This window comes from Astyanax mexicanus, chromosome 5 (assembly GCF_023375975.1).
Source record: "Astyanax mexicanus isolate ESR-SI-001 chromosome 5, AstMex3_surface, whole genome shotgun sequence".
Taxonomy (NCBI): domain Eukaryota; kingdom Metazoa; phylum Chordata; class Actinopteri; order Characiformes; family Acestrorhamphidae; genus Astyanax; species Astyanax mexicanus.
This window is the reverse complement of record NC_064412.1, coordinates 6,461,563-6,487,298: the sequence shown is the minus strand read 5'-3', so window position 1 is coordinate 6,487,298 and position 25,736 is coordinate 6,461,563. Positions and strand designations below refer to the sequence as shown.

General features: G+C 36.2%; 2 protein-coding genes across 5 annotated transcripts in view; one reads left to right on the top strand and one right to left on the bottom strand.

Moving 5' to 3' along the window:
* The window catches only part of pltp (phospholipid transfer protein), a 188,243-nt gene that overhangs the window by 58,202 nt on the left and 104,305 nt on the right, over positions 1-25,736 (bottom strand). The window lies entirely within an intron of this gene.
* The window catches only part of slc12a5a (solute carrier family 12 member 5a), a 297,781-nt gene that overhangs the window by 221,424 nt on the left and 50,621 nt on the right, over positions 1-25,736 (top strand). For all 3 annotated transcript variants that reach the window (XM_022675607.2, XM_022675608.2, XM_022675609.2), the window contains one exon: positions 21,877-22,023. In XM_022675607.2, the coding sequence (XP_022531328.1) occupies positions 21,877-22,023 (147 nt within the window). The remainder of the gene's footprint in view (positions 1-21,876; positions 22,024-25,736) is intronic.

Below are 25,736 nucleotides of genomic sequence, written 5' to 3'. Positions count from 1 at the left end.
CTCGTCTTGAACTTAATTAGCTCACAGCGCCAAACAGCTGCTCTCCAATCAGACTCCATTTTCAGAGGGTCAGCCGCACATGCTCACCAACATCGGGGGTCCGCAAGCCCCCGTCAACCACCTCTCTCTTTTTATACTTCCTTTATTCTCTTTATTTATCCGTCTTTGTTCTCTTTATATTTCTTACTTTTTACTTTTTTTGGCTTTTCTTTATTGGGCCCTATTGTATACTTTGCAGAAGGCGCGTCAGGATGCTCTTCGCTATCTTACACCCCGTCAACAGTCTATTTTCACTCCTTGTGCCTGCGCTGTTAAAATAGCATCAGAGTTTAGGAATAAATCTACACTGATGGTTTGGTGTCGTGGTCTGGAAGTGTGGTGTGTTCAGGTAAATTTCTGGGGTGTTTCTATTTATTTTGATGGTGGAAAACACAGGAGCTCCACTGACTGATTAAAACCCTGACAACAGTCAATCATCAGAGTCCATTCCTATAGGTATGTCTTCGTGTGGAGCTCAAACATGACTTTTAACTTAACTATAAAAAGAATAAAGAATAAAATGACATTGCTGTTCCCTTAAATGAGCTGCTGGTGTATCTTCACAGTGAGAACATGCAGGTCAGTATCCTCTGGTGAGACGCACAAAAGCGCTGCACTGTTAAGATACAAACACACCAAAGTCTTAAAGGGAATGACTACTGGCACACTGATTGGTTTATTTCACGTCACGCCCAAAATTGAACACACCCATGATTAATTAAAATAATTAGTTCATGCCTTTTGCATATTTTGAGCCATGCAAAGCATATTTTTTGTGCCCTCATGATACCAAACACACACAGACACACCCTAAATCAAGCTACACAATGTGTAATTCACAGGTGCTCTATAGATGACTTAAAAAGGGCCTTATATCTCTATATTTTTGCCCATTTTTTTGTCTATTTTCTCTTATCACTCTTTCTTTCAAATCTTTCTTTTCCTTTCACTCCAATCCAGTATATTCTCCTTACAATTCTCTCAGTTCAGTTCAGTTCAGTTCATTTTAAATTAACTAACCCAGTCGGCATTTTAGTTATTATTCAACATCATTTTTAAGTAGAATTTGCAACATTTAGTCATTTCAACTATAGAGAAGATTCCCTTTTTATTCCACATTATTCACTCTTAGAAAGTGTTTCTTCATGGGTTTAGTTTTAAAAGTTTATAAACACTCAATCATTCTGAAAAGATTGTGTATATTAAAGATGAACTAATGCAACTAAAAGTTTGATTTTCTTTTACTTTTAGAAATCTATTAATGTAGATATTGCAAGTGTTCTTATCATAATAATGTCATAAAATGCTAATAATATCATGATACTGACCATATGTACCTTGCGCAGCTCAAAATGCACAAAAGTCTACTACTATAAAAACAAATTTTCTTAATTAATCATGGGTGTGTTTTGGGTGTAATCTGAAATAAACCAATCAGTGTGCCAGTTTGTGTGACATTTTTTTCAATTAATGCTGATGTATAGTAAGCTATAGTGAATTTGCAACACACATTTTATATAATTCAAATTAGACCAACTAAAAACATCAAGTTAATTTTAAAGTTGGTGAGACTTAACATTTGAATTAGATACATAATGTAACATAATTACATTATGTTTAGATGCCACTTGTGTTTCTGATAGGTTAAGAAGTAGTATATTTACAGTTGTTGTTTTTTTTCTCCATACCCCTTGGGAAAAGTATCGTCTTTTCAGCTACAGCTGTATTTTAGCAAACTTATACACTGTGATATATCTGTTTTATGGCTCTTTTATATTTGCATTGTTAATTGTAATCTTCATGTTGTTTTTAGGTAGACAATTTCTCTGTCTACCTAAAAACAACATGAAGATTACAATTAACAATGTCTACCAAGATCTGTCCAGGGACAACGGATGAAAAATAGCCTTTAGGTTAATTCTGGTGCATTTACAGTAATGTTAATTAAAGTACACTGTCCCTGTTAAATAAACTATTAAATAAAATAAAAATAAAAAATTAGTTGGCACAGCTGCTGGAGGCTTTCTTCAAAACTTTGTTTAAATTTGAGTTTGAGTTGGCCGGAAAACTCAAAAATACAGTAAGAATCCATTAAATTGCCATGGAATTTTTATTATTTTTTTGGACCTTTTCATTTTTGCAGTGTAGTTAAAATAATAAATAATTTATAATTTGTGTTAAATGTGAATGCTTAGGACAATCTCAGTTTCGGCTCTCCAGGTAGCCAGGATTTCCTTTATTTTCAATATTTTTAGTTTTCTGTTTCTCTCTCTCTCTCTGTCTCTCTCTCTGTCTCTCTCTTCCCTGAATGCCCTTGTATTTATCTAGTTATCTATCTTTCATACAGACACAAATTGTTGGAAGTGGGTGTGGATTAACGACAGTTCTCACTTCTCACTCTTTAGCTTATCATTTCTTTGACGTTTTTTCAGCAGCCGACACATCAATGCTTTTCCTTTCAAGGTCAGAAGGTACATCAGCACTCAGAGATGACTGGGATGGGATGAGTTCCGGAGCAAAATCAAAATACATACAGAAAAATACATATCCCTTCATTTCTCATACTTGCGGAGCCACAGCTGAGAAAAATATATAAGACCAGCAGCTGAAGGTGAAATGATACCGCTCTGCTTCAGTGTGTCCTGGAGCGAAGGTCTTCCTCTCATCCTCCTCATCAGTCCTCGTTAAAATTCAGCGAACCTCCCCGCCGTGATTAACGTCATGTCGTGTTGCATCTCTCCAGATTCACGCTTGATTGCTCTGATAATTGGTCTAAACAGGAAAATCACAGCTCACGTCTATTAACGCAGAACTAGGAATTGCGATGGGTTGGAGGTGAAAAGAGGACAAACAGGGTCAAACAGGGATTCACAAATATGTCATTTATTTTAATATCCACCTATTTATTTAATTATTTACTACTTTTTCTGTTAGGAAATTCAGGAATTAAGCTGGAACTAATGAATAGTATTATACAGCTCTGGAAAAAAAATAGGAAAACACTTAATGATGATGTTTTTCCTTGATTTAAGCAAATGGAAAACATCTGGAATATAATTAAGAGGAAGATGGATGATCACAACCATCAAACCAAACTGAACTGCTTTATATTTTGTTATCCAAAAGCAGTGTGTAAGACTGGTGAGGGAGAACATGATGCCAAGATGCATGAAAAACTGTGAATAAAAAACAGGGTTATTCCACCAAATATTGATTTCTGAACTCTTAAAACTTTATGAATATGAACTTGTTTTCTTTGCATTATTTGAGGTCTGAAAGCTCTGAATCTTTTTTGTTATTTCAGTCATTTCTCATTTTCTGCAAATAAATGCTCTAAATGACAATATTTTTATTTGGAATTTGGGAGAAATGTTGTCTGTAGTTTATAGAATAAAACAACAATGTTTAGTTTACTCAAACATAAACCTATAAATAGCAAAATCAGAGAAACTGATTCAAAAACAGAAGTGGTCTCTTATTTTTATCCAGAGCTGTATATCAACACCTAATTAACTCTTTAAACTACAAGGGAGTACTGAGTACTGAGTAATTCAATAGGTAGTGCTGACTTAATGATTATAGTAGTTCACTATTAACTCAACATTAATTACTCACAATTACATATATCTCCTGGAGAACTATCTACCAATTATGTCTTCTTCATAGTAACAACTCATTAATTACTGGTCACATCAACATCTCAACATCATATCAGAAAATGTGAATATTGTATAAGACCAGTTGGTTCTTTTGGCAGTGTGGGCAGTGTGCAAAAGTCCTGCTGGAAAATGAAATTTGCACCTTCATAAAAGTTGTCAGTAGCAGAGGGAAGCATGAAGTGCTGTAAGATTTTGTGGGAAAACAAAACTGCACTGACTTTAGACTTGATAATAAAACACAGTGGATCAACACCAGCAGATGACATTTATGTAGGTGTGGATTTCATTTTCCAGCAGAATTTGGCACACTGCCCACACTGCCAAAAGTACCAATTGGTCTAATATAATGTTCTGTTTTTCTGAGACACTGTTTTTTGGCTTTTCATTGGCTGTAAAGCCATAATCCTCAACAATAAAATAAATAAACACTTAAAATAGATCCCTCTGTGTGTAATACATCTATATAATATATGAGTTGTCAACTGAATTACTGAAATAAAGTAACTTTTTTTAATGATATATTTTTTTTTTTGAGATGCACCTATAAATCAACATACTCCAACATTTCTAAATAACTTAATAACTTATAAATATAATTTGAGGTCACTATATAATTCTGGTACATTAATTAACATTACTTATGGCAGAATGTCTCAATTAAAATTTTAATTTGCACCAATTGAGACATTATTGATTATTACAACATTTTTAAATATTCTCTCAATCCATTATTATTTACATAACTATACAATTCCTGTTTAATCTTTCCAATATAATGACACCAACTCTAATCTGCTGTTATCAGCTGTAGTGTTATTTGTCATTAAGAAAAGTATTAAAAATTATAGTGGCTCATGGTTTAATCTGAAAAGCTTTCAGCACAACTCTTCAGATGATTAGACTCCTCAGTAACACCTTTTTCACCTCTATTAGACTAATAATTTAGATGGATTTACTGTCGGCTCCGCTTCACTGCAGGTATTTTAGGACATTTTTCCATCAATTAACGGAGGTAACACTTACAGGTGATAATGACTGACTGGGAGACATATCATTATTATATTGTGATCTCATGCTGTGTATGATAGACTGTAATTGTTTAGTCATTTGTCAGTTGTAGTCTCTTGCAAACAAACTGATTCAGTTGGAAGTGAAGCTTCTACACTTTCAGTCAATAATTCAGGTGTGTTTGTAAGTAGAATAGATCATACAGTATGTTATTAGAGCTGATATTAAATTGAAGTTTAGTAGTATATAGTATTTGTTCACTGGAAACACTACTTCTTAAGTTTTTTAGTTTTTCTTCTTCTTCTTCTTCTTCTTCTTCTTCTTCTTCTTTTTCTTTGTCTTTTTCTTCTTCTTTTTCTTTTTATTTGTCTTCTTTTTCTTCTTCTTCTTCTTCTTCTTTTTCTTTGTCTTCTTCTTCTTCTTCTTCTTCTTTGTCTTCTTCTTTGTCTTCTTCTTCTTCTTTTTATTTGTCTTCTTTTTCTTCTTCTTCTTCTTCTTCTTATTATTATTATTATTATTATTATGGTAACACTTTCTATGAATGTCATCACTATAAACACATTCAAAACATATTACATCATAAGCTGTAACTAACGATATATATATATATATATATATATATATATATACGTATGTAATGTATATATGTTAAAATAGTATATATCTATCATTAATAATTTAGACCCACAATTAAAGTCTGTCACTTTACTCAGAGTGCACAAACACCTGTTATAATACACATGTGATCAGTTACAATACAAGTGACTATAACTAATATTATATTTAAGGTAAGAATAATTAATGAGTGGTTTTGGACGAATTTAGAGTATTTCTGAGGGTGTGTTTATAAGTTGGCAGTTTTTTTAGTCATAATGTATAATTCTGCAAGCTGGGACTGAGTTTCTTAGTATTGATGTATAACATGTTATAAACACAGCTATAAATGCATTATAATCACAATTTATGATGCAGAATTATCATGGCTATGATAGGTTATACATTTTTATAAATATTTGTAACCATGTACTATATATAATGCCTTATGATGCATTATAATGTGTCATGAGTATGTTTATAGATTCTTATAGAGATGACATTCATGGAAGGTCATGGAATTTTGAAGTTGTTCCAGTTGGTCACAATTGGTTCATTAACCATGAAGAATAAAACAAAGATATTAATTCTACATTAATATCTTTGTTTTATTCTTCATGGTTAATGAACCAATTCAATTTACTCAAGTTTTTATAAAATCATTTTACATTTTTTTCCACATAGGGATGAACATCAGCAGCTTTGACAGCCATTGTATTCGTATTTCACCATTTTTCCTAATGTTTTTTTGGCTCAGCTCTGTTTTAAACAGATTCCACAATCTAGCAATACCTTAACAACCACCTAGCAACACCTAGACAACATTTACCTACGTATATCACAGGTTAACTTGCTGAGCTGCAGTCACACAGGAACTGCACACTCTAGTTAATATTTGGGTTCTGTCGGGATTGCAGACAAAAATCTATGACATAAAAATCTGTTTAAAATGTAATTCATTAAGTAATTATATGTTATTATATATTACTATGATAAAATAGTAATAGTATAATATATATATATATATATATATATATATATATATATATATATATATATATATATATATATATTAGTAATAGTATATAGTATATATTAATATTACTATTATTTAAGTGTTAGTATATAGTGTATATTACTATGATAAAGCATTATACTTACTTAGGTTTCATCATTGTTTGGCTGCATCCCCATTGCAAATATATATATATATATATATATATAATTTTTTTTTTTTTTGGAGTATGAAGTATATAGTATAGATAAAAGTTATGAGTATATCCCTTTCAGACCCTGCATCCATTACCATGGACGTGGTGTTTTCTCTTCTTTTTTGTGTATTCTTTCACTTAACACAGATTAAAACCTGTTGTAAATCAGTAAAGACATTTATTAGCCAATCAAACGGCAGATTAGCCCCATTCACTGCATTGGAAAAACACAAATCTGCTCACTTAAGCAAAGCATGGTAGCATCCCAGCTAACGTTGCAGAGTAAATGCCTTTTCCCATCATATTATGATTTTTTACTGCTTAGAGATAATTTGTGTTGTTCCTTACAAATGTGGCTCCATTTATAAATACCAAATTTACCAAACACAAATGTCTTTTCTTTTTGTGCTATTAATATTAGCCCTGTGTATGAGATAAACATATCTTATTGTATTAACGTGTAATTCACAATTTTATGCAGCCAATGTCTTTTAAAGCTTTACTAAATACTAGAATACAATGAATGTTGATTATATGAGGCAGTGCTGAATTTTATTGCGGGAGGTGGTCAGTGTTTTTGTCTGAGAGGTGACATGTGGTATTTACTCTGACCATATGCTCTTTCTGGACCACTAGCCAAAATGTCCGTACACACATACTCACACACACACACACACACACACACACACACAAGAAAAATTGCTAGCTCATGTCAGCAGCCCCATTGCACACACACACACACACACACACACACATACACACACTCCAGGCTTATGGCTGCTGCTGCATTCATTTGTCTCACGTTTGCACACACACCTATTCGGACACGGGTTGACCAAGATCCTGCCTGGCATTTCGTTTTCCTCGGCTACGGTGCTCCTTATTAATAATTCACTTCACCTGAACAGAAGCACATTCATACTGTCAGCGTCTGGAGGAGCAGCCAAGCAAGAGGAGAGAAAAGAAGAGAGGTGTTAAAAGCTTTTCTCCTTCTCTTTCCTTTTCCTCTTCCTCTATTACTCTTATTACTCCCCTTGCTGCTGGATTATGGCAGCGTTTTATAATTTCTTTTAAATGTTTTTCCCTATTTTCTCCCCAATTACATGGCCACTTATTAGGACTCCCCCTATCACTAGTTACAGTTGTGGTCAAAAGTTTACATACACTTGTAAAAAAACATAATGTTATGGCTGTCTTGAGTTTTCAATAAGTTCTACAACTCTTATTTTTCTGTGATAGAGTGATCGGAACACATACATGTTTGTCACAAAAAACAGTCATAAAATTTGGTTCTTTCATAAATTTATTATGGGTCTGCTGAAAATGTCACCAAATCTGCTGGGTCAAAAATATACATACAGCAACATTAGTATTTGGTTACATGTCCCTTGGCCATTTTCACGGCAACTAGGCGCTTTTGGTAGCCATCCACAAGCTCCTGGCAAGCTTCAGGTCGAATGTTTGACCACTCTTCTTGACAGAATTGGTGCAGTTCAGCTAAATGTGATGGTTTTCTTGCATGAACCCGTTTCTTTAGCACTGTCCACATGTTCTCAATGGGGTTTAAGTCAGGACTTTGGGAAGGCCATTCTAAAACCTTAATTCTAGCCTGGTTTAGCCATTCCTTTACCACTTTTGATGTATGTTTTGGGTCATTGTCTTGTTGGAACACCCAACTGCGCCCAAGACCCAACCTTCGGGCTGATGGTTTTAAGTTTTCCTGTAGAATTTGGAGGTAATCCTCCTTCTTCATTATCCCATTTACTTTCTGCAAAGAACCAGTTCCACTGGCAGCAAAACATCCCCAGAGCATAATACTACCACCACCATGCTTGACAGTAGGCATGGTGTTCCTGGGATTAAAGGCCTCACCTTTTCTCCTCCAAACATATTGCTGGGTGTTGTGGCCAAACAGCTCAATTTTTGTTTCGTCTGACCAGAGAACTTTCCTCCAGAAGGTTTTATCTTTGTCCATGTGATCAGCAGCAAACTTCAGCCGAGTCTTAAGGTGCCTTTTCTGGAGCAAGGGCTTCTTTCTTGCACGGCAGCCTCTCAGTCCATGGCGATGTAAAACACGCTTGACTGTGGAGACTGACACCTGTGTTCCATCAGCTTCCAAATCCTTGCAGACCTGCTTCTTGGTGATTCTTGGTTGACTCTTGACCATCCTGACCAATCTCCTCTCGGCAGCATGTGATAGCTTGCGTTTTCTTCCTGATCGTGGCAGTGACACAACTGTTCCATGCACTTTATACTTGCGTATAATTGTCTGCACAGTTGCTCTTGGGACCTGTAGCTGCTTTGAAATGGCTCCAAGTGACTTCCCTGACTTGTTCAAGTCAATAATTCGCTTTTTCAGATCCACACTGAGTTCCTTTGACTTTCCCATTGTAGCTTTTGTAGCTGAGTCTAATCACTGGGTCAAATGAGCCCTATTTAAATGGGCTCATGAGAAGTCAACAGCTGTAGTCAATCAGAATCACTTACAAGAAGTGAAGAGGCCATGACATGAAGCTAATTTGATTGACACAACTCGCTACATCACCAAAATTGACAAATTTTGTTGCTGTATGTATATTTTTGACCCAGCAGATTTGGTGACATTTTCAGCAGACCCATAATAAATTTATGAAAGAACCAAATTTTATGACTGTTTTTTGTGACAAACATGTATGTGTTCCGATCACTCTATCACAGAAAAATAAGAGTTGTAGAACTTATTGAAAACTCAAGACAGCCATAACATTATGTTTTTTTACAAGTGTATGTAAACTTTTGACCACAACTGTATGTACCAACAGCAGAAGGGTGAAGACTAGCACATGCCTCCTCCGATACATGTAAAGTCAGACTCCGCCTCTTTTTAAACTCCTGCTGATGCAGCATTGCTGTGTAGCATCACAGTGCTAACACTCGGTTCTGATACATCAGCTCACAGACGCAGCCTTGTGCTGATCCACATCACCCTAGGAGTGATGAGGGGAAAGAGCGCCATCTACTGTAACCACCCAGAGAGAGCAAGACCAATTGTGCTCTCTCAGGGCTCCGGCAGCTGATGGCAAGCCTCATGACCGGGATTCGAACCACAGCAATCACCCAATCATAGTGGCAGCGTATAGAGGCAGCTCTGTACTCTCAGTGGTTTCAAATTCGCATGCTAGTAGCCCTAAAATAGAGAATGTTTGCTGTTTCAGCTCTAGTCCATGTCCATTGTTTAATGCTTAATACCGAACAATACTATGACATAAAGACAAATCAGATCTTTTTATATATAATAATTATCATGTTATCTTTTTCTAATTCTAACTCTTTTTTATCAATACAAGACACAGTAAAATTGCATTAACCTTTCAGATCTGAATTATGTTATAGTGATGAAAAAATAAAAAAGCTGTTTTCTGTCTGTAATGCACACAAAATAAGACTCTACTATCCTAATATAAAATCTATACTAAAATATATTCAATTAACTAAAACCTTTTATTCCTTAATATGAAAAAAAGTGTTCTAAATCACAAATAATTAGTAAAATAGAGCCTGTATTACTTTGCATTATTTGTTCTGTAGTCCTGACATGCCCTAATGCCTAAGTTGCTGATTTTATTTTATTTTTATTTTTTTCAGGGCAGTGGGCGGGGCTAAGGGGCTTATGATTTATTCTGATGGACAACAGGTCTCAATTAGTGTTCTGTGCAACAAAACAATTAAAAATAAAAAATATATAGGTTATATCCATTGTAACTGACGCAGAGGCTGAAAGGGTTAATAAGAAGTATAGAACTTTGAATACTGTAACAGAACAGGATTGTAGAGTTAAGACAGGATAAATGTGTAGAGCAGCCTTATTGTCGGGCGGTCTAACACTCAATCATCACAGCAGGCAGAGTTCAAAAGCACAGCAAACTACAGGCCATTACACTACAGGTATCAAACTTCAAACAAATACAACCCTGGAAAAAAGTCACATGACAGCGTCAGTTTCAGTATACAAGAAAAAGAAAAGTGCAAGCTGTTGATCTGGGATTAATTAGTAAATTAGCATTAACCCCAGACCCTCTTTAGGGTGTCCTCATGTTCTAATTACTTAATTTAGAGGTTTAAACTTTAGTATACATGCAAGCTATGGAACTGCAAGCTTCCCATGTGATGTGATGTGATCCATATTCAGAAGATAAGCCCATGCAACACTGTCTCACAGTACATACATACTACATATACTCTTCACGATGAGTATAACTTAAGACTTATACTTCTCTGGTAAAGAGCTACTCTGAGATTATAATTATTATCCTCTATATAGAGCACTACACTATTTTAATGTATTTATTTTCTGCATTGTACGTTAATTTGCTACCAAAGGCTCATTTATAAAGGGTTTATAAGTTGTTCATAAATAAGTTTATTAATGGTTATAAATTAAGTTATAAATACTTTACAAACATTAATAAGTGCTTACAACACTTAAATATAAAGAACATCAGTGATTTATTTTAAATAAATCTAATAAAATAATATAGAAAGTCAGTTTAGTCATTTAATATGTTATTATATAACTATAGTTAATTATTGTAAAAGAAACAGTATATTGTAAAATAATACTTAAACAATTAAATATTCTTTAAAATAAGAGGCGGTGATTTTAGCAAACAATTAAGTTCCTAATCTCTTACAGCCGGTAAAAAAAACAACAGAAATTAACTGCGTTTTGGAAATTGATAAAAAGAAAATATCCAAAGCCATTGTCTGTAGTAAATCAGTGCTGGAACAGATAGTGTTACTGCTGTTACTCTCTACTGCAGCATTTACACACTTACACACAGCACACTCACACTTCCATCATCATCATAACAAGAAAAAGACACAGAATCACAGAGAACTCTGTATCTATTAAAAGTAGAAGTCTTTTCTTTAGAGAAATTACAGATGAAGCCAGACAGTGGTGAATACTGCAACTGGAGAAAGCTGGTACAAGAAGGCGTCTGGCTGACCCACATGGCAACAGCATAGTGAAGAGTTAGAGGTCTGACAGGTGAAGTGCAGTAATAAAGTCATTGATAAGATGAGGAAATAAAATACCACATAGTCATATAGGTCATATTGCACTAATACTGGACTACTAAACATAACGTAGGGGGGTGTTCTAAAACTTTTGACAGGTAGTATATGTATAAGACACACACACACACACACACACACACACACACAAACACACACACACCAGGGCAGTTTTAAAGTAACTATTTAGATTACAGAGGTAAGAGGTATAGCTGAGGACAACATTTCCATGTTTCTCTTGTTTTAACAGAAAAGGTACAGGTTCATAGAGGGACCGCCTCTAATAATACAGTGTCATCTCCCCCCCTGCTTCGACTCGTTTGTGACTAATAGCGTTATTGTGCTCCAGTAAGTAAGTGCAGAACTCGCTGTGGCTTTAATGACCTACTGAAAATATGGCGCGCTCAGCGTCTTAAGCGCTGCACGCAGGAAAGCAGCGGTGCGTTGTTTTGCGCTATGACATTTGCTTGTTTACGTTGCTCAGTCAGTGTAAAGCGATTTGCCGTGTTCATAAATTGGTGTGCTTTATTAACTCAGAGAACCTTTCTCTTATGAAAACTGCATATTTCAGCAGTTCAGTTCCCTTTCTGGAATAGCGGACAATAAAACGAGGGAGCGGTAATAAGCGGGTCGTATTCAGGCTTTTTATTTCCTCATATTTCCTTCTAATAAGCTTTCATACTTTAAAGTAATGATTAAGGGAAAAGTGCAGCGTCACCATGTAGCCGGATGCTGCTCTAACCACATCCCACACATCTGGCCCTCGCAGCTGGGCAGGTGGTCGTGGGCGGCCTGGGTGGCGCGCTGTCCGAGGCAGGGTGGGCACGGGGGCTCGAGAGGCCGAGCAGCTGGCGGAGGCAGCGGTGGGGCCGGGGCACCTGAGCCCACACAGCCGGGGTCCTCCAACAGCTATCCCAGGGGAGGCTGCTGGGCATCTGCTGCTGCTCTGTGCCACAGTAGTACCTGAGTCTTTTGCAGCTTTTGGATCACCCCGGGGGAAATTACACTCACACATGCCTGCGCATGTGCTCACACACACTCACACCTACACACACACTCTCAGAGAAACTTGATTACACACCTGCTCCAGATACTGGAAGACAAAATTGAATGCAAGTTGTCTATGATGTCCTCTATTCCCAAGACATGCTCCAAAAATGAGTGACCTCTTCAAAATGCTGTGGATTCAGACATTCTCACCTGACAGTTTAATGATGAGACCTCATTTCAACCTGTGTGATGACAAAGCATGGCTTCATGGCTTAATAATCAGCACTAAAGGTTGCACTGAAGTGTGGAAGCATTGGTATAAGAGTATATTGATAGATTGTACAGAATCACTGGATCAAAAACTGTTGAAAACCTATTCCAGAAAATACAGTCCATTATCAGAGATTTATAGTAATGAAGTAAAACCACTTCACTGCTATACTAAAGTGACTTAAGTACTAAAATGCTGTATTTGTACTCTATTTGAGTATTACTTTTATTTCACCACTGTACTTAAGTGCTAAAATGCTGTATCTGTATCTACTGGAGAATTATTTTTAATTCACTACTGTATTTAAGTGCTAAAATGCTGTATCTGTATCTCCTGGACTACTATTTTTACTTAACTACTGTACTTAAGTACTAAAATACTGTATCTTTGTCTACTGGAGTACTGTATTTACTTAACTACTGTACTTAAGTACTAAAATACTGTATCTTTATCTACTGGAGTATTATTTTTACTTAACTACTGTACTTAATTGCTAAAATGCTGTATCTGTATCTGCTGGACTATTATTTTTACTTAACTACTGTACTTAAGTACTAAAATACTGTATCCAAATCTACTGGAGTATTATTTTTACTGTTACCGGGTTTGATGAAGCTGCTCATCATTGAGTGAATCAAGAGATCAAGTGATCTTATAAGAAGATCTCGCTGCTCCCGTTCTGCCTTTAGCACTGTTAACTTCCCACTGTAATAACTTGTCTGTAATAACTACCCTAATAACACAGTACTGTACTTTTACTTTCAATACTTAAGTACAAGATTTTAAAATATTCTACTTGTAATACTTAAGTGCAAAATGTGTTGATTTCTTCCACTTTAGTGTGTAATTTAATGAACACTTCTCTAACTTCTCTAAGTCTGACTCTCTAGTACTTTATACATGTCTGTTACATACATTACTGATTACGCATTACTTAAATAAAATTGTAATGCTATTACTTTACTTATTACATTACATTACATGTAATCTCATTCCTTTTTACTTTTAAGTCAAATACTAATACCCATATTAATCAAACTATACATGACTTACAGTAAAGCTTTGCACAGAACAATAATTAAATGAGTAAATAAAAGTTTAGACTAAATTTGATCTAGTGTTTTAATAAAAAAAATATATATGTTTTTTTTTTGATGAGCAATGAAGTATGGTTACATTTATGTTTTTCTCTTTTGTAAAAAAAAAAAAAAAGAAACTAGTTTAGGGATTCAAAGTGTTCAAAGAGATCCAAAGTGTTTTTTTTTTCCAATAAATCGTTATTTCAATGCTTAGTCTGTTGTTTTTCAGCTTAGCTTTGTAGAGATATACCCATTTTTTTAGAGATTACCACCACTAGAGTGGCATGTGAGATATTGCTTTAGTGAGATTTAGAAATGTATATAAAAATAAAACACGTACAGGTTGCTTTTATGTGTTATTATGGTAGCTATTGCTAATGTTGCTAATGTTTAATGTTAATTATCTTGTTAGTAAGTGGTTTGTTTGCTTGTGTTAGTGTGTAGACAGTGCCAGCAGTTCTGTGTTGGTATGTAGATTAAGCGCTCCAGCTCGTGTCTTTAATCAGACTGACCCTGACTCTACCTTAACCTCTGTTTCTGTGGCTACAGCACTTTTCCATTACCAACAAACTGCTGATAGGATGGACAGTAAACCGAGCAGATCGTCCCTGTTGCTATTACCCTGTCACCTCTTGGGTCACTTTCTGTAATAGCATTCTTGTGTTTCTAATTGTTAAGGAATGGGGGGGGCTTTGCGGTGAGAAAGACAGAGTTGGGCCTTGTTGGAAAGCATTTACTGTCTGTGGTTAAGAAGAGAGTTCTTTCATTAGACTGTTTCTATCAAAACTGTTAACATGAGTGTGGTTGGCTAAACTGTAAACATACAAATATGTTTAAACTCAAATAAATTATGTCTGTTTCATGTAAAATCAAATATTTCCAAAAACTCAACTACTTGGAGTTAGCTAAACAGTTGCAGCCACATAGCACCATCTGTTTGCAATCTGGGTGTGTCTCCCAGTTTCTAATACTCACCGTCAATGTGTAGTCATTCCCTGCAGGCTACCTTAGGTAAACTTGCAGGTCATATATAGAGCTCTAGAAAAAAATAAGAACATTTATGAATTTATGAATTTCTTTGATTTTACCAAATTGAAAACCGCTGGAATATAATTAAGAAGAAGTTTGATGATTACAAGCCATCAAAAAGTTTTTTGATTTTTGAACTCTTAAAACTTTATGAATATGATTTTGTTTTCTTTGCCTTATTTGAGGTCTGAAAGCTCTGCACTTTTTTGTTATTTCAGCCATTTCTCATTTTCTGCAAATAATAATGCTCTAAATGAAAATACGTTATTTGGAATTTAGGAGAAATGTTGTCTGTAGTTTAAAGAATAAAACAACAATGTTCATTTTACTCAAACAGATACCTATAAATAGAAAATTCAACAGAAACTGATTCAGAAACTTAAGAGAGAAACTTTTTCCAGAGTTGTATGTATTATGATTCATTATCTGTCCTTTATGTTGTTTGATTATCATACAAAACCATTTTTGTAGCAAAGAAACTTTAATTTAATCATTATAATAGATTTAAGGCATGATCACTTATTATTTGAGGCAACTGGTTTCCATAAATTATGTAAGCAAAATAGAGTGTCATAAGTGTCTCTAAGTGTCATATTGTAAAAGTTTTATGTTTTAAAAGTCTACCTCTTTTTGCACTATATGCAAATTCTCACATTCTAACTGCAAAAGCTGACGTTGCCTAATTAATTGATAAATTGCTAATTGCAAAAGCTAAATGTCAGATAATTACATATACACGCCATCCACTTCCTGTCAGAGGCATTCTCATGTCCAAGAAAGTGAAAGGGACATGTTTTTTTTTTATTGTTTTTTTTTTTTTTTTTTTTTTAACATCATTATTGAAATGATGGCAGCTCATGGTGAAGAACACCCTCTAACCACACACTGAAGGGCACAGATGCTAAATCTAATTAGCATACCTCAGACACCAGGCAGGCAGCGCTAGGCATTAGCATACAGAGAAGGCAGACAAAGACAAATTATGTTTTTCTTAGAGCTGTTTCTGCAGGCTAACAGAGGACACATCTCCCTACTCTTTGATACAAATGGGGGGATGAGACCAAGGCTTGAAAATCTCTCTGGGATCATCCAGAAAATTAATCTTTGTTGACCTTTTTTTATATTGTTAATTTTTATGTTCATTGTCTTATTAAGGAAAAAGTGCATTTAAAAAATGACCCATCCTAAGTGGGAGAAGCAGTTTGATTTAGGGCATGTCAGTGTGTCTTTGCTATCGTAACAACAGGAAAAGTAGTGTTAAATACCTGCACAACTTCCAAAACCCACTATCACACCTTCCTCAAATTTTGTGACAATGAACACGCTGGCCAGTGTTCAGCCTCACTCACAAGATAACACCTCATAACTTCTCACCTCATAACACCTCATAATAAATATGTGCACGTTTCCAAGCCATCCCCTTGGTAACACTTTAGGATCAATTTACATTCTGCTAGACCAGATTAAGATTTAAAAAATAAAAACATTTGTCAAAATGATACTAAGTCTGTGTCTCTTCTAAACTTACTCAGAAGTCACCACATGAAGTCAACTGAATCAAATTCCATTTATTTTTATTATAAAATGTGAAAAAAATCACAATTTGTCCTCAAAAAAGTTATAAAAATTATGGAAAGAAACATTTTGATTTACAACCAGCACCAAACAACATGTGTGTTAGCTAGCTAGTCGTTAGGTTAGCTAGCTCGTCGTTAGGTTAGAGCTAGCTAACCTAACGACGAGCTAGCTAACCTTAGCGACAATCTAGCTAAAATGCTAATGTAACTGGGGAGAGAACTACCATTAGCGACAAGCTAGCTTTAGTTCTCTCCCTGGTAACGTTAGTGTGTTAGTTAGCTCGCCACTATGGTTAGCTAGCTCATCGCTAAGGTTAGCTTGCCTGTTGCTAAGGTTAGCTAGCTCATTGTTAAAGTAAGGTACTACCTCTTGAAGCTCATTGTGAGAATGATGCCAAGAGTGTGCAAAGCAGTAATCAGAGCAAAGGGTGGCTATATATATAATGCCTGGAGTGGAGAAAATAAACCAACTTTATGTTTAACCTTAATTTCAAACCTATTTCTACCCATCACTGAGAAAAAAACAATCAGCCTGCGTAGCTTAAATCACAAAACATTTCTATTAATAAATATATTTCGTATTTCCCCTGTTGGATTTGATTTGGGTGGGACTGTATTGGAAAGGCAGACATCAAAACATTCTGTCAAGCAGAATTAGGTCACGTTTTTTGTCATCTGTTCCACCAAAACAGTCTTTTATCTTTTTAAAACATAGCCAGAATCCAAGACTTAATTCCCCAACAAGATCTAGAGAAACTCTTTCATGCTTTTTTTTCAACGGTATTGGTTAATATTGTGCTTTCCCAACAACTGATGCAGAGTACATTACATCAGTTATAAAATCACAACACTGACTTTCACAGGGCTAAACAATCAAAGAGCTGATAAAAGTCACTCTGTGGTTGGGATTCTAAATCAATTATTGATCTGCTTGATCCATAAGATTATATTTGTGCAGGTGTTGCTGCACAGTAGAACAGTTTTCCCCCACTACAGTCAACAGAAGTTATTTGCATTTAAACATTTGCTTTTTTTATTTGCTAGAAATCCTAAAAGCAATCTTCTTTTACATTTTTATTTTGTTTTCCAGATCTCATTCAAAAGAGAAACTAGCGACAACTGGTACAGGAACACGTCTGGCTGACCCACATGGCAACAGCTTTAGCATTTAGCTCAAATTAACACGATTGGACTCAGTTTCAGCAGTGAAGAGAAGAATAAGAGCTCTGACAGGGGAAGAAGTGCAGTAATTGATAAGTGATTGATAAAATAAAATAAAAAATATAAATGCACCTTGTCTGGGTCATGTAGCACACTGCTACTGGACTACTTATATCTATTCAAATGTAAAGCTTTGAATAAGTTAAACATGTTCAGTTTTTGTGTGCCATCTATCACCTATCAATTGACTAAAAAATTACTAAAAACAATAATTTAGTATGATGTTACTTTCAGCACTTCAAATGACCTTTTTATTTTCACGTGTTTTAAGCAAAAAAGTTTTAATGCAGTCTTGAATAAATGGTTCAGGTTCCAGCTCTTATGTTACTTAATAATTGAACATAATTGCTGTTATAGCAGCCCAGACATCATTTCTCCACACACATTATATTAGATTACATTCATTACTAAATGAGTCCTTCCAGCAAAATCAAATTATCAAACATAGGATTGTTTGCAAGGTAGATATTGAATGTAATGACAGGCGATGTTCGCTCCATGCTTATTTATTTCAGGTTAATTAAATTAAAAGTCTTGTTTCTCAGCTCACCATCTGCTGTCACTTCAGGCCCCTGGCCATCTCAGTCTCTCAGTGTGTGTGTGTGTGTGTGTGTGTGTGTGTGTGTGTGTGTGTGTGTGTTGAACTAAATTGAACTAGTGTGAAATGCCCAGATATCAACCTATTATCTAGGTTAAGGAAGTAAGCCATCTTCAACCTCAACCCCACCATCTGCTACTCTCTCTTTCTCTCTCTCTCTCTCTCTCTCTCACTCTTTATAATATTTTATGTTTAGACGCATCTTGATTTTTTTTTGTTTTACATTGTAAATTTAATATTAAAGATTATCTTCTTCTAAGTATTACATTTATCTTTGAGGACAGATCTGCACACTCTTGGTGAGATTTTAATCTCAGTGCCTTCATGAGGGAGAGTCACCTGGAATAGTTTTCTCAGCATCTTGAAGGAAGGAGTTCCTGGAGGTGCTGAACAATAGTTGCTGCTTTTCCTTCACACTGTGAAGCTCCAGCTCATCCCAATTAAATCACCTCAAATCACCATCACAGTTCATCAGGTTTAGATCAGGGGAATAATGTGGAGGAATAACACTTTTCTACTGTTTACTACATAATTCATATGTGCCCCTTATTTCTTTCATGTCTTTAATATTAATCTACAAGGTAGAAAATAAATGTTCTAAAAAAAAAATAAAGATAAACATTAAATGAGAATCCATTTGACTGGTACTGTAAATGGCTTGAGAAATTATTAAAAATAAAATAATCAGTAAATCAATCAAATTGTACAGTAAATAAAAAATGTCAAGACTTAACTGCAGGCATTAGACTACATATCCTTTCTGTCCGATGAAAAAAAAGTATCTCCATTTCTCTCGATCTTTAGTTTACAGCCTAATTAGGACACACAAACTGTTCCTTATATGCTGCCAAAAGTAATTGAAGAATGGACCAATGAAAATACCTCAAAATTACCTGTAATAAACTCTTTTTACATTTACATCCATTAAAAGTATAGAAGCTTTTTTTCTCTTTCCTGTAAAGTTGCTGTTTTGGAGATACTTGTTTTTATTGGACAGTGACAATATACAAAGAAAGAGAGAAATTAGTCAAAAATTGAATGAATTAATTAACTAATTAATTATTTAAAAATGTATATTTTCTTATATAGTGCCTAGAACCCAAGAACACTTTACAATTAACAGGTTTTACACACAAGCACATTACACATTAACACTCATCCACACACCAGTGACAAGCGGCAGCCAATAGCGCACAGCGTACTCTCAACCGGAAACGACCGTCCACCTGGATGACTGCATCGGGCACTACAGCAATTACCCAGGACAGAGTGCCAATCCATATCTGGGCACAGTCATACACACACATTTACACACACACTTACACTTACACACACAAACCTACATACATACCACACACTTTACACATACACACCATCATCTATTTTGCTGTGCAGTGAGTTAATAATGGTTCAAAAATGAGAACTTTGTTTTTTGTCCCCAATTGGTAAAAGGTCCTTGTTTCGATGGTGTGTATTCATAAAACTGTTCCCAAAGGTTGTTTAAGCAAGAACACACAAACACACACATCTATATTGCATTATTTTTGTAACCTCTAATAGAGCACTTCAGGTCAGGGTGATAACCACTCTGAGCTTATACACAATGGGTATCTCTCATTTGTTCCTGAGGTGAAGTGTGTGCTGAGAGCCCATTTGTACGGCCGAGTTACAAATAACTCAAGCACTACAGGTTTTGTTCTGTATGTTTGGTTTGACTAAAGCCCACAAAACATTATGTCCCTAATGATTTTCGGAATCTACAGCATAATAGGAGACCCATTAACTTGTCTTTCCTTAGGTACAGTATATTTTCAGTCTACTCAGTATAAAATGAACCCCTTAACATTTATGTAACTTGACCCGGTCGAGAGCATATGTATATGTAATGTGTAGCTCAATACACAAAAAAGAATGGACAAAACAACATGGCAAACATTTATATTTTGAGTACAATTAGACGTTCGGAGCAGAATATACAAGAAAAATGCACTAAAGTATATGTTTTAAAAGTATGTGTCACGCCGCCTCAGTCTCCTTCTACACTGTTGGACTCCATTTCCCAGAATCCCACTGATTATGACGTCAACAGCACCCGTTCGTCTTCACCCAATCGCATTACGCTCCGACGCTCTGATTCTCCCGTGTACTGAGTTAGTTCCGGTTCATCTCTATTTGGCTCCGGTATTTAAGGCAGCAATTTGTAAACAAACACCGCGAGGTATTGCTAACTTATGTTACATACTAAGCGTTTTCCTGTATCTTGTTTTTGCTTTCTCGTTACGACCCTGTTTTCGGATTATCGGATTCTGTCTTTTGTTTTGCCCTTTTCGGATTTGATGTATGGTTGGACTGTTTCTTGGTTACGAACTCGGACTGTATTTTTGACTACGTTTTCTGTCATCTGTGAGATCACTGTTCGCTTGGCTATTCTGTTAGCAGTGTCTGTTAGCCTTCCTGCTAATAAACCTGTCTGTATTTTTAACTCGGCTCGTGTCACTCCTCACTACCTGGTGTTACAGTATGCACAACATAGAAAAGAACATGCTTTTTAAAATACATACTAAATGTACTATTTTTTTAACAACTTATGGTCAATTAAGCTATCATTAAATACAGAATAAAATAATTAAATTGTGCTTTTGAATGCTTTTTGCGTAAAATTTTTGCAAACTTAAGTAGATTTAGTTATATGTTGTTGTTTTTTAAAATCATTTTTAATATATTTGATGTATATTGTAAATGTGCAACTTGTACATATTGATGCATATTTTGTGTATACTTTAATGACACTGGAAAATAAAACTACACTACAGTAAAAATGGAAAGAAAACTAAATAAAAAGTCACTGCCATGTAAAACCATATATCTCCAAAGTGGTTTCAGTGGAAGTCATTTTGAATAGATTTTATTTTAAGACCATTTTTTATATATATTTTTGGAGTATGTCTATTGGTGAATTCATCATGAAATTATGGCACAGTGTATTGAATAATGTCTACTAGACGCACATTATTTCATAACGTATAAAAGATTGTATAAGGAAAGGTTTTTTCTCTTTTATCTCTTTTGTTAATGGGCTTCTATAGGAAACTCTGTATCTGAAGAAAGGTAATTTTGCTTGCGTGACGAAAACATATCAGACACTTTTTCTAGGCTCATATATTCTTACCTATATTTGATAGCAGATACATTTCCCTTCTTGTGATATGAAAACTACAATATTTTGCAATAATCTAATTTACTTTGTCAAATGCAATCAGTTTACTGTCAGTCACTGTGTTCTGATAAAGGTGCCAATCTGTACTCTGCATTTCCGCCATTCTCTGAGCAGCAATTTCCTCTTTCTCTGACACGTTTATCACAGACGCTACAGTATTTGCAATTAGATGATTAAAGGAGGACACACACACACACACACACATTGGGAGACATTTGGAGAAGCTGAGCTATGTCAACAATGTAAGAAAACAATTGTGGACAGAGCAAATTAGACACGATCCAAATATGATTCATAGCTAATAATTGTTGTCGCTGTGTGTTCACAGGCTCCGCGGATGGGCACGCTGATGGGAGTGTATCTCCCTTGTCTGCAGAATATTCTCGGTGTGATTCTATTTCTGAGAATGACCTGGATGGTGGGCATCGGAGGAGTCATCGAGGCTTTCGTCATCGTCCTCATGTGCTGCTCCACGGTGAGTCGTCCAATCACAACTAAACACTTCAAATTGCTGTCAGAAAGAAACAGTGGGGGCACTATTTTAGTGATCTATGGTGCACCGGTCATTTGTAGATCATGCAGCTGGTTTTAGGGGTGTGTCAGTGTATCTTTGGTATCATGAAGCCTCAAAAAATACACCTTGTGCAGCTCAAAATGTGCAAAAGCCATGTACTAATTATCGTAATGAATCATGGGTGTGATTAATTTTGGGCGTAACGTAAAATAAACCAATCACTGTGTCAGTTGCCTCACATTCCCTTTAAGAACCAGCTGCGCTCTGACTTTGGCGCATTCGTATCTTAACAGAGCGGCACTTTTGTGCGTCTCAGCTCTTACAGATACTGACCTGCAGGTTCACACTGTAAAGATACACCAGCAGCTCATTTAAGAGAACAGTAATGTTGTTTTATTCTTCATTCTGTTTATTGTTGAGTTACAGGTCAGGTTTATGCTTTGCAGTGCTGAGCGCACCTATAGGAATGGACTCTGACGACTGACTGTTGTCTGGGTTTTAATCAATCAGTGGAGCTCCTGTGTTTTCCACCACCAAAATATATAGAAACACGCAAGAAATTTACCTGAACACACCTCACTTCCAGACCACCACCACACCCATCAGTGTAGATTTATTCCTAAACTCTGATGCTATTTTAAAGGCAAAATACAGTGCTGACAGAGATTAAGATAGCAATGAGCATCACCATAGATAGATAGATAGATAGATCTATCTATCTATCTATCTATCTATCTAAGAAATCTGCCCTCTTCACTGGACCCCCTGCAGTTTGCGTATAGTCCCAATCGCTCCACGGACGATGCCATCACCACTACTCTTCATCTCTCCCTCACCCACCTGGAGAAGAAGGACACTTACGTCAGAATGCTGTTTATAGACTTCAGTTCAGCATTCAACACCATCATCCCACAGAACCTCACCAGGAAGCTAAGCTCGCTCGGCCTCAACACCCCCCTCTGCAACTGGATCCTGGACTTTCTGACGGGGAGACCCCAGTCAGTCCGGTTCGGGGGCAGCACCTCCAGCTCCATCACACTGAACACTGGGGCCCCCCAGGGCAGTGTCCTGAGTCCTCTGCTGTTCACCCTGCTGACTCATGACTGTGCTGCAAAACACAGTTCTAACAGCTTTATCAAGTTCGCCGATGATACAACCGTGCTGGGTCTCATCACCAAAGGCGACGAGTCAGCATACAGAGAGGAGGTGCAGCGGCTGACAGACTGGTGTACAGTCAACAACCTTCACCTGAATGTGGACAAGACAAAGGAAATGGTTGTTGACTTCAGGAGAGCACAACACACCCACTCTCCACTCAACATCAACGGGTCCTCTGTGGAGATTGTTAAGAGCACCAAGTTCCTTGGTGTCCACTTAGCAGATAACCTCACCTGGACCCTGAACACCAGCTCTACAGCCAAGAAAGCCCAGCAGCGTCTCTACTTCCTCCGGAAGCTGAGAAAGGCCCGTCTCCCTCCACCCATCCTCACACTCTTCTATAGAGGGACCATTGAGAGCATCCTGAGCAGCTGCATCACTGCCTGGTTTGGGACCTGCACCGTCTCTGACCGCAAGACCCTCCAGCGTATTGTGAGGACAGCTGAGAGGATCATCGGCGTCTCTCTCCCCTCCATCACGGACATTTACACCACCCGCAGCATCCGCAAAGCAACCAGCATTGTGAATGACCCCACCCATCCCTCACACAAACTGTTCTCCCTCCTGCCTTCGGGAAGAAGGTACTGCAGCATCCGGTCCAGCACGACCAGATTCTGCAACAGCTTCTACCCCCAAGCCATCAGACTCGTCAACTGCAGAGACTGAACTGATGGTTTTTCTGTACATGCACACACACTCTTACCCCACTTACCCCAGAAAATGGAAAGCACTAAAAACCCTACTACCTCACTGGACTCTATTGCACACTGTGTAATAGAGTAATTACTACCTCACTGGTCTTTTTTGCACACTGCATAATTTGCACACTGTCTTGTTATTTATTATTCTTTGTCTGTATTGTGTTGTATTGTCTGTCTGCGCTTTTGTACTGTTGCACTTATTGTTCTGTCTACACTGTGTTTATGTGCACCATGGTCCCTGGAGGAACGTTGTTTCGTTTCACTGTGTACTCTGTATATAGCTGAAATGACAATAAAAACCACTTTGACTTTGACTTTGACTTTGATATAGATAGATTGATAGATTGATAGATAGATACTTTATTGATCCCAGAGGAAATTAGGGTCCTAGGTCTGTGAAATGGTAGCTTTAAAAGAGAAGCTTTAAAAACTAAACTTTTGGTAAATTCAGTATAATAAAATTGTTTAAGTAGTATTTATCACCTTATTCTACTGTTCATGACCAAGTTGGTTGAACAGCCTGAACAAAAATGTGTGTCCAGAACAGTGTTGGGCAGGTTACTTTGAAAAAGTAATTAGTTATAGTTACTTGTTACTTCTCCAAAAAAGTAACTGAGTTACTAACGGAGTTACTCCACTATAAAAGTAACTAGTTACCAGTAAAAGTAACTATCGCGTTACTTTTATTATTCGCCTGTCAAAAAAAAAGGAAATCAATTATGTGTTTACTATTATTATTAGAAAAATAACAAACGAAAATAAACCCAAAATGTTGACAAAAATATAATATAACAAATTTCAAAAGAAAAAAACGAAATTCTCCACACAGCCAAAGAAAATTACTAAAACTTGTAACACTGAAAAAAAAAAACGGAAAAAAACGGAAAAACGCGTCTGGGGATGAAATTAAACAAACCAAGCCACACTCAAAGGAAATATGTATATATAAACAAAACAAAAAAATGGACAAAAACAACAATCTAACAATAACAAAAACAACAATCTCCCGACCCAGCCCTATAGCCCGTGCACATTCTGCCCAAACCATGAACTGTCATTATGAGCCAGAGCCCGACCCGATCCGCCCCATAAACTGTCTGTTTTCGGGCTGATTGAATGAGCGAAATATGATCAGAATTATGTTAATTAACACTGTAACATAAAAGCATAGAACTATTATTTAATTAAAATGATTTTTAAGAACAGCTACACACAGTGCTGCAAGTCAAACGCGGAGGCGTTCACGTGCGCCCAGAGCTACGTGATTACATTTTTCATTTTTATTATAGTTTAATTTTATTTAGTTTTTTTTTTTTTTTTTGTCGTATTTTGCGGCTAGCGCGAGTGCTTTACACAAGAACTAATGCCACGGACCAGGTGCCGCGCGCTCGGCATGACACAGCCCGCTGTACAACTCCGCTGTACAACAGCGCTTATAAATAAATTAAACACGAAAATGAGGGTATTCTATCAATAATTTCAGTTCGTTTTAGTTAGTTTTATAAACACAAAATACAGTTCGAGATAGTTATGTTTTTCCTTTTAATTACCGTTTTTATTAGATTCAGTTAACACAAATGTTTTTTCACTTTCAGTTTTCGCTATTTCGTTCGCTTTAGTGAACAATAATAATTGGTTACTTAGCAACATTGTGATTATCACACCAGAGCTTTATGTAAAATAAAAATAGGAGCCCGATTTTGGGACGGTCTTTGGGTCAGGACGGGTTCGGGCAGAGAATCTAAGCTCTAAAAGAGAAAGCAGCAGCACCACAAAAACCGGAGCAGCTAAAAAGAGCTTAACGTCCTTAATTCG